Consider the following 13,585-nt stretch of genomic DNA (forward strand, 5'->3'; position numbering starts at 1 on the left):
TCTCAAAATAAGAAATTTTTTAAAAAAGAAATAAGTCCATATATAGCCAGCAGAGACTACTAGAGCCAGAATTTTCTGTGTTCCTCAGCAGGGCAGCTGCAGACCCCAGAGCCTGACATGCCTGCCCATCCTCCAGACGGACTCAGATTCACTTCCATAATATGGAAGGTGCCCCCTTCCAGTTCCAGTGGGATGGAGTCCATGTTCTTCAATCTCCAGCCCCTTCACAACTAGTTTAACACAGGTGATATGGCTCATGTGCAGTAGCTAAGAAACACTGTCACAGCCTCAGTATCTGCACTGCACATGGCATATCACTGTCACCAGAGGGAGGTGCATAATTTGTGTGCTCCTGGCATCATAAGCCAGAGGGGAGATCCAAGTGGAGCTGAGGTTTCTTATGATTTTTTTTTCATGTGCTGTTTTGAAGCAAGTGCCCTTCAAAGCCCATTTCCCTGACCAAGTTCAAGTTCCAAGCCCCCTAAGCAGAAACAAAACATCACTGAAGAGGAAGAAAGGGAAGCTCCAGGGTTGTGAAGCCCATTCCCTTCTCCTTAAGAGTCCAAGAAGATTCATTTGTAATTCCCTGCTGAGGCCACAGGGCTCTCACCCTTCCCCCAGAACCCATGCCCTGCACTCTCTCCCTCAGAGTACGGACCATTGCAACCAAGTATGGTGTGCCCAGCAGTTATCTCAGTCAGCTGGGTTTGCCAAGTATACACCGACAGTTCTGGCTCTGAAAGTCTCTTGAATATTTGCAACTTGAGGCAAACTGCCAACACCACTTGGTACAGGTCTAACTATCCAGAACCTTCACTGTGCCTCTCCCCTCCATTCAGAATGGCATCAAGGACCAGCCTAGAGCAAAAATGCTTCCCTTCATGGAACAGGATGATCACTATTCTGGTTTAAACATTCTTCCATTTAGAGTCTTCCAGGCCTAGAGTCCTCAAAAGTTGTTGTAGGTTCAAGAAACCTACAAGAAACCTACAAAATGATGGCTGGGCTAGGTGGCTCACACCTGTAATCCTAGCACTCTGGGAGGCCAAGGCTGGAGGATTGCTCAAGGTCAGAAGTTCAAGACCAGCCTGAGCAAGAGCGAGACCCTGTCTCTACTAAAAATAGAAATTAGACAACTAAAAATATATAGAAAAAAATTAGCCGGGCATTGTGGCACATACCTGTAGTCCCAGCTACTCGGGAGACTGAGGCAGAAGAATTGCTTGAGCCCAGGAGTTTGAGGTTGCTGTGAGCTAGGCTGATGCCATGGCACTCTAGCCCGGGCAACAGAGTGAGACTCTGTCTCAAAAAAAAAAAAAAGGAAACAAAAATGAGAAAATGGAAGAAACCAGACCAGGAGTCTGGAGTGTGGTCTGGTCTTGGCCACTTACAGTCGTGAGCGCTTGAGCAAGTCACAGAAACTTTTGGGATTCCTTCTTTCACCTGTAAATAGGTTAACACCACTTATCCCACTTAGCCCAGAGGGTGCTTGTAGGATCCCAATGAGGTAGTGGGTATAAATGTGTTTGAAAAGGAGGCAGGGAGAACACAAGTATTAATTTAACCTAGAAAGGCTAATGAGAATTTTGTTTTAGAGCGTAAGAGATGTGGAGGTGAGAGTTCACTTTATTAGGGTTGGAATTCTGGGGAGTTGGGCTAGTCCCCTTCTCAGCCTTTCCCTTCCCCATTGTAGTCAAAGTGGAAGTTTTCTGTGTTTCAGGAAGTTTCGTCCTTTCCATCATCAGTTTAAATCCTTTCCTGAAATTTCTTTTCTGGGACCCAAAGATGCAAGTCCCTTCGAGGCCCTGACGACCCGAGGCAGCGCACACCATACCAGGTGGGTCTCTCTGGTTCCTGAGTACCAAGGGCTGGTTACAGGCCAAAGTCCTCCCCCTCGGGAGCCTGCTGGTCAGATTTGGGAATGGCCATGTGTTTGCGCCTTAGGCGAAGTCAGTTTTGGGCACTTAGCCCAGAGAAGAGAGACACTAGGGGTGCTCATCCATTTTTTGCAGGGTGGTGGTCTTCATCCCTACTGAAGAATTTAAATTGAATGTCCAGAGGGCAAAGGCTGGTTTCTCAAACTTGGATCTATAGACCCCCTTCATCAGAGTCCCCTGGGGTCCCATAAAAAATACAGGTTCCTGGACTCCAGCCACACTTACAGAATCAGAATCTCTGATGGGACCCCAAAAGCTGCATTCTTATGAGCTCTTAGGTGATGTCGATACACATCAAAGTGTGAGAACTATTGGTCTGAACATCAGGAATAACTATTAATAATAGGGGACTTGCTGCATTGTGTGGCCTGTGGTGGCTTGTTGGCTTGTTAATGTTACTACTCTGCAGATGTTTGAGAATTTGAACCTTCACTAACCAAATTAGAGAAGGAATTCAGCTCAGGTGGACTAGATGCCTTCTCGGACCCTTTCTAACTTCTGGGCCACAGAGTTAGTTCACAGACCAGGAGAGTAGAATGGGGCAGACTCTCAGCCCAAGAGTACCTAGAGCCAAGGAGGGCCTGTAGGTTCCGTCAGCAGATGAAAGCCATGGGTCAGAAAATAGTGCAAACAGGAGGGAAAAAAGAAAGGGAATGTAGGCCAGACGTAGTGGCTCATACCTGTAATCCTAGCACTTTAGGAAGCTGAGGCAGAAGGATCGCTTGAGGCCAGAAGTTCCAGCCTGGACAATATAGCGAAACCACGTCTCTACAAAATAAAAAAATTAGCAGGCATGGTGGTGTGTGTCTCTAGTCCCAACTACTCGGGAGGCTGAGGCAGGAGGATCACTTGAGCCCAGGTGATCACACCACTGCACTCCAGCTGGGCTACAGAGCCAGAGCAAGACCCTGTCTCTTAAAAAGAAAAAAAAGAATAATATAATATTCACTGTGCCGAATCTTGCTTTTTCTACCTAATATGCCTTTTTATTTTTGAGACAGAGTCTCACTCTGTTACCCAGGCTAGAGTGCCGTGGCATCAGCCTAGCTCACAGCAACCTCAAACTCCTGGGCTCAAGCAATTCTTCTGCCTCAGTCTCCCGAGTAGCTGGGACTACAGGCGTGTGCCACCCTGCCCAGCTAATTTTTTCTATGTATTTTTAGTTGTCCAGCTAATTTCTTTCTATTTTTAATAGAGATGGGATCTCGCTCTTGCTTAGGCTGATCTCAAACTCCTGAGCTCAAACAGTCCGCCCGCCTTGGCCTCCCAGAGTGCTAGGATTACAGGCGTGAGCCATTGCGCCTGTCTTACCTAATATGTCTTAACTTCCTGTTAATACTAAGGAGCATCCTTAATCCCTTTTGTGGCTGCAGAGTATTCCGTTGTATGGAATTTATTTACTGTATTTTATTTAACCAGTCTCTTATTGATGGATGCTTGGATTAGCTGCGGTGCATAATCATGTTGAGTATAAATTTATGATTTGAACATTCAAGTATACTTGTGGAATAAATTCCTAAAGGTAGAAATGCTGGGTCAAAGGAAGGTTACCTACATTTATAATTTTTTTGTTTTGTTTTTTAGAGACAGGGTCTCACTCTGTCAGCCTTGCACTCCTGGCCTCTTCAGTCCTTGCACTTTGGCCTCTCAAAGTGCTGGGATTAGAGGCATGAGCCACCATGCCCAGCCTACATTTATAATTTTGATAAATGCAACCAAATTGGTTTTCATGAAGGTGATACCAATTTACACTCTCACCCGCACTGTACGAGAGAGTGTGTTTCTCCATCCCCTTGCCTAAACTATGGCTGTCAAACTTGACCTCTGCTAATCTGACAGATTAAAAACTGTATCTCAATGTAATTATAATTTTCATTTTTTCTTATTATGAATGAGGTTGAGTATGTTTGCATATGTTTGATCATTTGAATCTTTTTTTTTTGAGACAGGGTCTCACTCTGTCACCCAGGCTGGAGTGCAGTGACATGATTATATAGCTATATAGCTCACTATAACCTCTAACTCCTGGCCTCAAGTGATCCTCCCACCTCAGCCTTCTGAGTAGCTAGGATAACAGGCATGCACCACCATGCCCACCATGTTTGTTTGGTTTTTGTTTTTGTTTTTGTTTTTTTGAGACCCCATGTTTACCTGTGGTTTAAGATATGTGGGTGAGGAGAGGATAGAGATAGGACAGGCTGACTACAGGGAGGTCTCATTTTCCTTTTTGCCTCTCCTGCTGCCCTTGGGTAGTTGGTATAAGTATAGAGCAGGCCTGCCTGCCTGTGCCTGCCCCGCCCCTTGGCCCTCTTGGTCCTTCCCCTCCCTGGCCTGGGCTCCAGGCCCTGAGCAGCAGCTCCTCCTCTGAGGGCCCCAGCAGTGACCACTTTCCTGCACTCTGTACCCTCTCCAGAGAACCCAAGGACCGAGAGCCAAGCCTGCGATCAGCCGCCCGCACCGTGCCCAGGAGGAAGAAAGGGTACTGCGAGTGCTGCCAAGAGGCCTTTGAGGAGCTCCATGTGGTGAGCCCCTTCCCCACTAAGCAGCTACTCCCCAGAGTGTTCTGAGAGAGCCTGACCACCAGGGATGGGCCTTTCCCACCTCGTCTCCTCCCTGGCATGGCCACGTTCTCCAGTGCCAGGGGACACTGGGAGCTCTGCTTGCCTCCCACCCCAGCCTTGTCTAATGCCCTGTGCCTCCTCTCACCCGCGGGCAGCATCTTCAGAGCGCCCGGCACCGGGGCTTTGCCCTGGAAGCCCATCCATATGCAGAAGTTGATCGGATCATCGCCCAGCTCAGCCACAGCTTCCAGGCCAGCCTCCCCAGGTGAGCGCCACACTGGCAGGCATGACTGCATCCTCACTCTGCTCCTGTTGCCCTCTTTAGGCGGGAAGGAACCCTCAGGTTGGCAGCTGTTGGGATCAGGCTGTGATCTTTTTCTCTTTTCTCACCTTTTTTTCCCACCATCCTCTGTCCTATTTGTCTTGGAGGTGGCCAGAAAAAAAAAAAATAGACATCCATTCATGGCTTCAGCTGATCAAGACGGGGCCCAGACTAGAGTGTGGCTCCTTTTCTACCATATGAACATTGACATGGTAGGTGGTGAGGCAGTTCTGACCAGCTAGAAGAGGAGTAGTTCCCGGGTCCCTCCCAGATGGGTGAACAGCAAGGTTGCTCTCCCTCTCTAGATGTCACCCCCAGAAGGAAGGATTGCATGGGTTTGGTGGGAATTCCAGGGCCCTCCAAGCCCAGCTTCCCCCTGCTGCCTGCCAAGAGCAGACTCTGTCCCACCTAGGGCTATGGCTTCACATCTCACCCCAAATATCCGCCTCTGGGCTCAGCTTGGACAACCAGGCTCTGTGCTGCTTTCTCCAGCTGCCAAAGGGCACAGCCTCCTCTGTGAAGTCATTAAAGGAACAGCCTCTAACTTGTTCCCCTGGCCAGCCCTGACCACAGGCTGCAGAGCCAAGAGAAGTGTACACAGCACTGGCTGTTGCTGCAGGTTCAGACCCAAGAGGAGGCCTTTCACAGCGCCCCAGAGTGGGCAGCCCTCTCCTCAGCACCATGCGTGCCCCCCTTCCCTGCCCTCAGCCCCGGCCCAGGAGGGTCCCAGCTTGCTGCCTGCTCTGGAGTTGAGCCTGCACTTCACTGGTGTTTCTGTCCCAACAGGCGGTCAGGTTCCCCAGCTTCTGATTGTGACTCTCTCCATCCTGAGACTCTACCCGCCAGCCAGCCCTCCCATCCCGGGGCAGCGTCTCCCAGGATGAAGAGCAAAGACAGCTGCCAGACACCAAGCACCCCAGAGCGGGAGAGGACAGTGGGCAGCATGAAGGCACCGGCTGAACCTGCAGGGATGGACAAGGTGCCTGGACAAGCAGCAAGCTGCCAGGAGCTAGGGGGGTCAGTCGATGTGTTTGTGGACCCCCCAGGGACACCAGTGCCCAGGAGCCCTGCTCACCAGCGCCTCCTGACCAGCTCCAGTTTTACAGACCTCTCTTCTGGCCCAGACCTGGCACTTATTGGCCACAAGCGAAAGGTTGAGTTCCCCAGTGGCAATGCCGAGAAGAAACCGGGGGCCTCATTTTTTGTCCCAAGAGCCCCCAGCCCCTGCGGCACCAGGACAACCAGTGGTGGGCATCTTCCATCCCTCTTGCTTCCAAGCCATGAGTCCAGGCCCCTGGCCTCCCTCCTGACCTTGTGCCACCCACAGACTGGCCTTTCCCTCCCACACTCTTTGCCCTGGCAGCCCACAGACAGACCAGCAGAGTTCTGGGCCACACAGCCTCCCTGGCCTGGGGGAGGCTGGCCCCCAGGGTCTGAGGATTCTGAGTGCGCAGCCCCTGGCCCTGTATCCCAGCAGACTGGCCAGCTCCCCAGCTGCCCTGCAGCTCCCAGCCAGCCATCAGCCCACCTGTACTCAGCTGCCAGCACACAGCCCCAAGGGGGGCCCACAGAGGGTGAATCTACCTCTCTCCCCCACCCTATGCCAGCCAGTGGGGGAGACAGCTGCTCCCGGTGGCTCCGGGCCCCCCAGCCTCTCCAAGTGCCCTGCCTCCCTGTCTCCCAGCCGCAGCCCCGACCCCAGCCCAATGCAGGCAGAGAGCTGTTCCTATGAGTCCCCAAGGTACTCAGCTCTTCATGGGGCCAGACAGCTCCAGACTGAAGGGCCACAAATACAAGTTATACCTCTGCTTGGTGCTGTACACCTGGCCAGGGCTGACTAGCATACAAGGACAAGCAAAACCCCAGGATCTCCCCAAAAAAGCCAGAAGGAGGCCCAGGCCTGGCCTTCGAGGTCCAAGTGAGCAGCTGTCACGCTAAGCTCTGTGGAGCGGACAGAGAAAGTCCTCCTGCCCGCCAGATCTTTGCGCAGGACCAAGAGAGTCTGGGCTGGGGCTGCCCTCTCCTTCCCCTACCTCCAGCCATGTTCCTGACCAGGCAGCAGGCTACAAAGGGCTTGTCCGGCCATGGCCAGCTGCCCACACCAGAAGAGAGGTTGGCACAGGGAGGGACCACAAGAAGCTGGAGCAGCAAGAGTCCTGGCCCGGCCTCTTGGCCTCAGAAGGCATTTGCCTCTGCAGAGCCGAGGGCTAGTTGGTGTTCCCCACCCCCAGCCTCCTTCCCCACAAGCATGTGGTCTCTCCTGCTTTCCGAAATGCCTGTGTTTATGTCCCCTCCCCCAGCCCCCCACGCTCCTGCGTGCAGATCCTCAGGAACATATGAAGCAGAGGAGGGGCTCGGGCTGCGGCACTTACAGAGCTCCCTCCCCCATGCACTTAATTGGGGCCCAGCACTGACCTTCCCCCTGAGCCCAGGATGTGGCCAGAGACCCCTCTAGGGACCCCTCTCAGCTCTTTTCTGCCTCCTCAGCTCAAGCTGCCCACCCAGAGCTTGCTATTCCAGGGCCAGTATCTTACCTGCCAACTTCCACATCACCCTTTTCCCTCCTCGCTTTCCCTCTCCTTCCCCAAGGACCTCCCCCCATTTCTTGCAGCCAAGCCATTAATCTAGAGGCAGAAATGGGTTTGCTATTGATTCTTTGGCCACTTTTTTTTTTTTATTACAATTTGTACTGTGGTTCTCACCCTTCTATGCCTCTGTGTGTTTGTCTCTTTAAATGTGGAAGCTACCGGAAGCCTGGTACTGTTCTGTGTCTCCTTTCAGAGGAAGGAAGGGGGCCTTGCTGTGGGTGAGGGCCGAAGTTATTAGTTTGGAAGTAGAGCAACTGTGTGTACAACCCTCCTTAGAGGTCAGTCATGTTTGGTCTTTGTATCCCATTCCTGTTAGGTTTCACAGTTAATGTTGGTTCAGGAAATGTAAATAAACTTGTTAATAACAAATGGCAGAGATGGGGCTGGAGTGCAGTGTGTCCGCCTTTGAGCTGCCCTCCAGTGACCCAAGGCAGGCATGAAGGCCCAGCAGATACGGACGGAATAACCACATAGCAGGACGGGATGTGTGAGTGCCACCACCCTCCAGCTGGCCTCATCTGAGGGGGATGGGGTGACATCTATCCCTGCCCAGCCTCCCCTTCCCAGTCTCATCTGGTTACTGGGTCCTGCTGCCTGGTGAGTGGTCACCTGCACAGGGCATGCTCATCACCACCAAGAACACTCCTTTGCCCCAGCAGGCATTCCTGTTAGGGGCCCTCTCCCTTTCCCCTGGGCCCTGCTGGGTACATCTTTCCTTTTCTGACAATGTGGGGATGCCTCGTTCCCCACTGCTTTCCCCATGATGCCACCCCTCTGGGTGAGGAAAAGTTTCCCCTCACCCCTTCCTCAGACTTCTCTGACACCTTCACCTGTTGCTCACACAAAGCCGTGGCACCAGGTTCTGATGCCCCTGTCACCATCTGCCCAGGACCCATTCCCCCAACCTCACATCAGCTGCCATGGCCCTCCCCTGCCATCTCAACAGTTGTGACCTTAGACATCTCTGCTGGGCCAAAGCCCAAGGCTACAACATTCCTCAGCCATTCCTCCATTGTGGCTTCCGGCTGTAGATTCCAGATAGCAGGGAATCCAGAACCCGGAGACCTGACCCAGGACAGATAGGTGCTGCCCCTCAGTGGCTCCTTGACATGAGGACTGTGCAAAACCCCTTCCATTCCTCCCTCTCTCCAGATGACTTGACCCAGACTCAGTAAGCACTGCCTCATCTTGCTGTCAGCCCCCCTTCAACATCATCTTACTCTTTGTTTCCTTCCCCTGAAAGTCACGCTGTCCCTGTGCTCTCCAGCCCACCCGGGCACCCTTGTCAATTTCCTTCTCAGATTCACCACCTCCCCTCTGCCTGAAAGCTTGATGCTCCTCCATCCTGGAAAATACTTGAGTTGATTGAGCAGCTTGGGAAAGGCTCCCTCCTGTCCTCTGGCTACTTCTGTGGTCTGTACCTGCCTCCATGTCTTCACCTTCTCCCCTTCCAAACTTCCTTCCGCAGTGGCTCTGCCTGAAACATTCCACCAGGATTGTCTATTCCACCATCATTGGGTAGCCTGCTAATTACCAAAGTCAGGTTTCTTTTCTCCTTTCCTACCTCCTTGGAACCTGGCTCCCTCGGTCCCAGCACCGCACATTGGCCTGATTCTCCTGCCTCCCCTCGCGCTTCCTTAATGTCGCTGGCTCACTCTTGTCCATTCATTCAGCACAGGCCTTAAATGTCCGCCCTGAATCAGCTCCCTGACCACTAGAGCCCACCAGCCCTAACTGCGGCCCCCAGATGGGGTCCCAGGACCTTTGTTCTCAGTTCTTCTCTGTGGATCTTGCACTTCTCTGCAGATGTGACCTCAACTGGTAGCTCCACCCGAGTCCCTTCTGAATTCTAATCTCACAGGAGTGAGGATGGGGTTCTGCTGGGTGGAAGGCAGGATCTAGCCACTCCCCTAAGTCACATTGTGACTCTGGGCAAGTCCCCTTACTAGTCTGGGCCTCATAAGTGAGGGGCTTGGATGAGATGATTTCAAAGGCCCTTCCAATAATAAAATACCATGACCTGCAATGAATCTCATATGCCTCCCCATCGTGCCACCACCACAAACGCAGCATCTCTGAGAACTCCGCCTCCATCCGAGACTCCAGCTCCTGGCTTCCACTTTGTCATTGCATTCCTCCCGGCATCCTCTAACTCCTGCCTCTCGCTGCTCCCTGAGCCAAATCCATCCAGTCTGGAGTCCTAGTCCCTCTCCCTCCTGAGCGTCCTCCCCCTCACACGTCATCTCCTTGTTCCCTCTTCCACCTCCCTCCACCAAAAATCCCCCAGCCAACCAGACAAACCCACCATAGGCAGTTCCACTTCCTGGTCTTGTTCCCTGCCCTGGAAAGCCCCTCAGTGGCAGCAAGAACGCCCCATTCTTCAAGGCACGGGTTCCATATTCTCCAGGAACCCTTGAGTATAATCTTTCAGGGCATGAGCTTTAGAGCCACACAGGTTCGGATCCAGATCCTGCCACTAAACTCTGACTTTTGCCAAACTGAAACTCAGTTTTTTTAATCTAAAAAAATTGGACATCATAGTAGTTGCTACCTCATTAGGAAGTCACAAGAATTAAATCAGATAGTTTGTGAGGTACTTGGCATAGAGCTTGGCACATTGTCTCAACAAACTAACATATATTACCCACACTCACACACACCTGTGAGATCTCCCTCCTAGAGCTTATTTTCACTAATCTGCCTTGTGATGTCCCCATGTGACCCGCATCCTCATCTCCAGTGTAAATTTGTGGATTGAGCTGCTAAGGGGCACTGTGAGACACCCTGTTCCCAGGTCCCCCCCTTCTCAAGGGCCGGTTCTCCAGGGACCCCTAGCATTGGGAGGGAAGGAGCAGTTGGGTCCTTTAGGGGTGCGACTATATTTATGCCGCACAAGCCTGGGATGCTGGCGCCTCAGGTGACTCCAACTCCACCCTGGTTGAGGCCTGAGAGCTTCAGAGATTAAAGATGGGGCCACTCAGGACAACTGAGAGGGAGGAGAGTGGGTTTCCCTCGGGATATGCAGATGCCAGGAGCCTCGGAGAGGAAGCAGGATGGACTTCCTGTCCGAATGCCATAGCATTTCCCCCCTCCCCACCCCTCACCATCGTGTTATCAAGCATGGTCTCTCTCTGCGCTGGGCATAGAGAAGGCCCTGAGGCCCCCAAGCCATAAAGGGGCTTTGGGTCCCGGACAAGAGCAGAGCTGGCCTCCTCAGCACCTTTCACCCTGCGGATCCAGGTGGACCAAGCCCCTTCCATGCACCAGACACCGTCCTGGGTGTGGGAGCTCAGCCACTCGTTCACCCCTCAGCAGCCCTGTGAGGGAGCGCTTTCCTAACCCCTGTCACAGATGAGGAAACCAAGGCTGAGAGACCAGGGGACTTGCTCAAGGTCACACAGCCAATAAAGGGGGAAGCCAGGTTTGGGACCCCAGCGTGGACCCTGAGTCCCGCCCTCACCCACCGCGTCCTCCTGCCCCCATCACTGGTGTGGTGTGTGCTGCAGGCCTCAAGGCCGGGCACAGGGCCTGGACAGCCTCCACTGGCAGGAATCACTGCCCATCGTGCCGCCCCACGGCCAGGGCAGCCGGCACCCCTCCCTTACCTGCAGTTGCCGAGACACAGTCTTGGCCCTGCCTCAGCCCAGCTTGGCCCTTGTGCAGGAAAATTTGAGGGAAGAATTGGCCGAAGGGCAGGAAGAGCTACAGGAGGAAGGAGGCCCCGGCCCATCATGTCGCTTCCCAGGCCTCCTGGTGGTGGGGTCCCTGTGGGAGGGCTGGAGGTGGGGGCCAGAGCCCACCCCCTAAGCAGGTTCACACAGCTGCCTCAGCAAAGGCAACATCAAGACAGCAGAAACTGGGACCACCAGCCTCAGGGATGGGCAGAAAGACCAAAGGAGCCAACTGTAGTGTAGCCATGGAGTTGGGGTGGGGACCCCCCTAGAGAACCCTCTGTTTGAGGGGGAGATGCAGGCCTGCCCCGATCTGAGGAGACAACAGCCCTTGCTTTCAAGGGACAGGTCTGACGGGGGAGACAGTCCCTATTCTTATGAAGCCCTAGTCTGCTGAGGGGCCACCACTTGGAGGACAGAGACAGCCTCTGACCTCAGGAGGGAAGGCAAGTGAGGGTAATTGAAGCAAGCTTCCTGTTTGGGGAGGCAGCTTGAAGCTGAGCTGAGACAGCACAAGATGAGGGGAGGCAGGACCCCAGGGGCTGGGGAGTGGGAGTGGTCAAGGCAGAGGCGAGGTGTCTAGCCAAGTCTGCTCAGAGCCAGGGAGGATGGGTGTCTGTGGGGGCCGAGGAGCCATACGATTGAACCCCCACTGGCACTGGCGCAAAGTGCCACCAGGGAAGAGTCACTCTGAGGGCCAATCAGGTCTCCCCAACAGGAAGTCCAAGGTATCAGGGCCACAAATGTGGTTGGAATGTGCCTCAGCTAAAGAGGCCAGGAGCACAGATTGGGCTGCTCTGTGGTCTTGGACTTGTGGAGGGGTCCAAACTACAGCCTCAGGGCCCTCCACTGTGAAATGACAAACCCCACCTAGTCTTTTGGGAGGCACGGCTGGTCAGGGCTTACAGGGACCTGGAACATGGAGTGGGGGAGGGCAGGATGGAGTCACCCTGGAGTCTGGAGTGCCAAACAGCGTGAGTGGGGGGCTGAGGGACCAGATGTACTAGTCTCTTCTGGTCGTAGATAGAGGGTAGAAGAGGGCTAGGGGTGGCCAAAGGGGAGTGGGACCCTGGAGTGTGGGACATGCCTCTCACCGACCAGCTGTGTGGACTTTGGGAAGCTCACATAGCCTCTTAGAGCCTCAGTTTCCTCATCTATAAAGTGGGGAGTACAATCTCTCTCTCCAGGGTAATTGCGAGTTTCCAGGGAACACCGCGTAGTAGGCCCTCATTCCCAGGAGCCTCCTCGCCCTACATCTTGGAGGAGGTTTTGAAGATGTCTTCAGAGTGAGGGAAGAATTGGCTCAGCGGTGCTGAGCATCTGGGTCTGGAGTGGCAGGTGGTTGGTGGGGGGTGGGGGGAGTCATCTCATTCCCAGCATTGATGTCAGTGCCTCCTGGGAAATCGCCTTCTCACCTCTCCTGGGCCTAAAATAGAGCTGGAGGGGGTGCTGTCACAAGCCAGAGGCAGCTCCCTCATCCCCAGCAGCGGCCCTGCGGCCCTGGGGATGCAGAGGACCCAGGAAGGGGTTCCCTGCCTTCAGTCTTGTTCTTCAGTGACCTGTGGTCCCCCAGTGTGGGTACAAAGGTCACGGTGGGGCCTCACCTGCATCCTACCATGCCCCACCCCATCTTCTCACGTGTCTGGCTCTTGGCACCCCTAGCAGAAGTCCGAGATCTCCGCCCCTGGCATTGGGACCCATCTTGCCCAGGAGCCCAGGAGCTGGGTTGAGGGCACAGCTGGGGAGGTAGGTTGGGAGGTGAAATATTTCACAGACAGGGCATCCTAGTCTGACCAGAGAGGGGAGGCTGGGGGGCTCCAGAGGTGTCTTCTGCTCTCAAAGATTTGGATTGGCAAGGAGGGGGCAGAAATGTGGCACGCTAACAGCATGTAAATGACCTGGGTTAGTATTTAATTTGGGGGAAGGATTGGGGTGCCCTGTGTGAGGGACTCAGGAGGCCAGACGGAGGGGCCAACCCCTCCTGGTGGTTGGGGTGACAGCAATCCCTGAAGCCCTCCTGGAGGCTGGGACCCCTGCAGGATGGGAAGGGGTGTGGGGGAACTCCGCAGTGACAAGATCCGCTGCGAATGGGCAAGAAATCCGCGAGGCGAGGAGCGGAGCGTTGGGCAAAAGAGCCAGTGGCTCTGCCTTCTCAGCTCGCGCAGCCTTGGATCACCCGCGCTCCGGGCTGGGGCTGGGGCGGGCCCCTCTTGGGCACAGCGCCCGGCAGCCACGCCCCCGCCTCAGGTCCGCAGGCCGGCAGTCAGCCGGTCAGAGCCCGGGGTCCCTCTGCGCCCTGCCCTCCGAGAAATCTACGGGTCCTCAGAGATTCTCAAGCAAGGGTGGCCAAGGAGGGGCCTCGAGATGGGGACGTGGTGCGCCCCCGCCCTGCACCTGCCCAGGGGGCCGAGGAGGTGCCGAGCAGGGGGGCCCCGGGCGGCACCTCTTTTGTCCTCCCGTCGCGGCGGCCCGGGCCGGGCCAGCTGGGGGGGCGGGGGGCGGGCCC

At 54.4% G+C, this 13,585-nt stretch overlaps 1 protein-coding gene across 1 annotated transcript in view; it reads left to right on the plus strand.

Annotated features, from left to right (window-relative positions):
- DBF4B (DBF4 zinc finger B) overlaps window positions 1-6,552 on the plus strand; it is a 22,475-nt gene extending 15,923 nt beyond the window's left edge. Inside the window, exons 10-13 of the mRNA XM_012661499.1 lie at window positions 1,721-1,837; window positions 4,351-4,459; window positions 4,654-4,763; window positions 5,607-6,552. Of these exons, the coding sequence (XP_012516953.1) occupies window positions 1,721-1,837; window positions 4,351-4,459; window positions 4,654-4,763; window positions 5,607-6,552 (1,282 nt within the window). The remainder of the gene's footprint in view (window positions 1-1,720; window positions 1,838-4,350; window positions 4,460-4,653; window positions 4,764-5,606) is intronic.
- Window positions 6,553-13,585: the final 7,033 nt, after the last annotated feature.

The sequence above is a fragment of the Propithecus coquereli genome, unplaced genomic scaffold (assembly GCF_000956105.1).
Source record: "Propithecus coquereli isolate 6110/MARCELLA unplaced genomic scaffold, Pcoq_1.0 Scaffold714, whole genome shotgun sequence".
Lineage (NCBI taxonomy): Eukaryota > Metazoa > Chordata > Mammalia > Primates > Indriidae > Propithecus > Propithecus coquereli.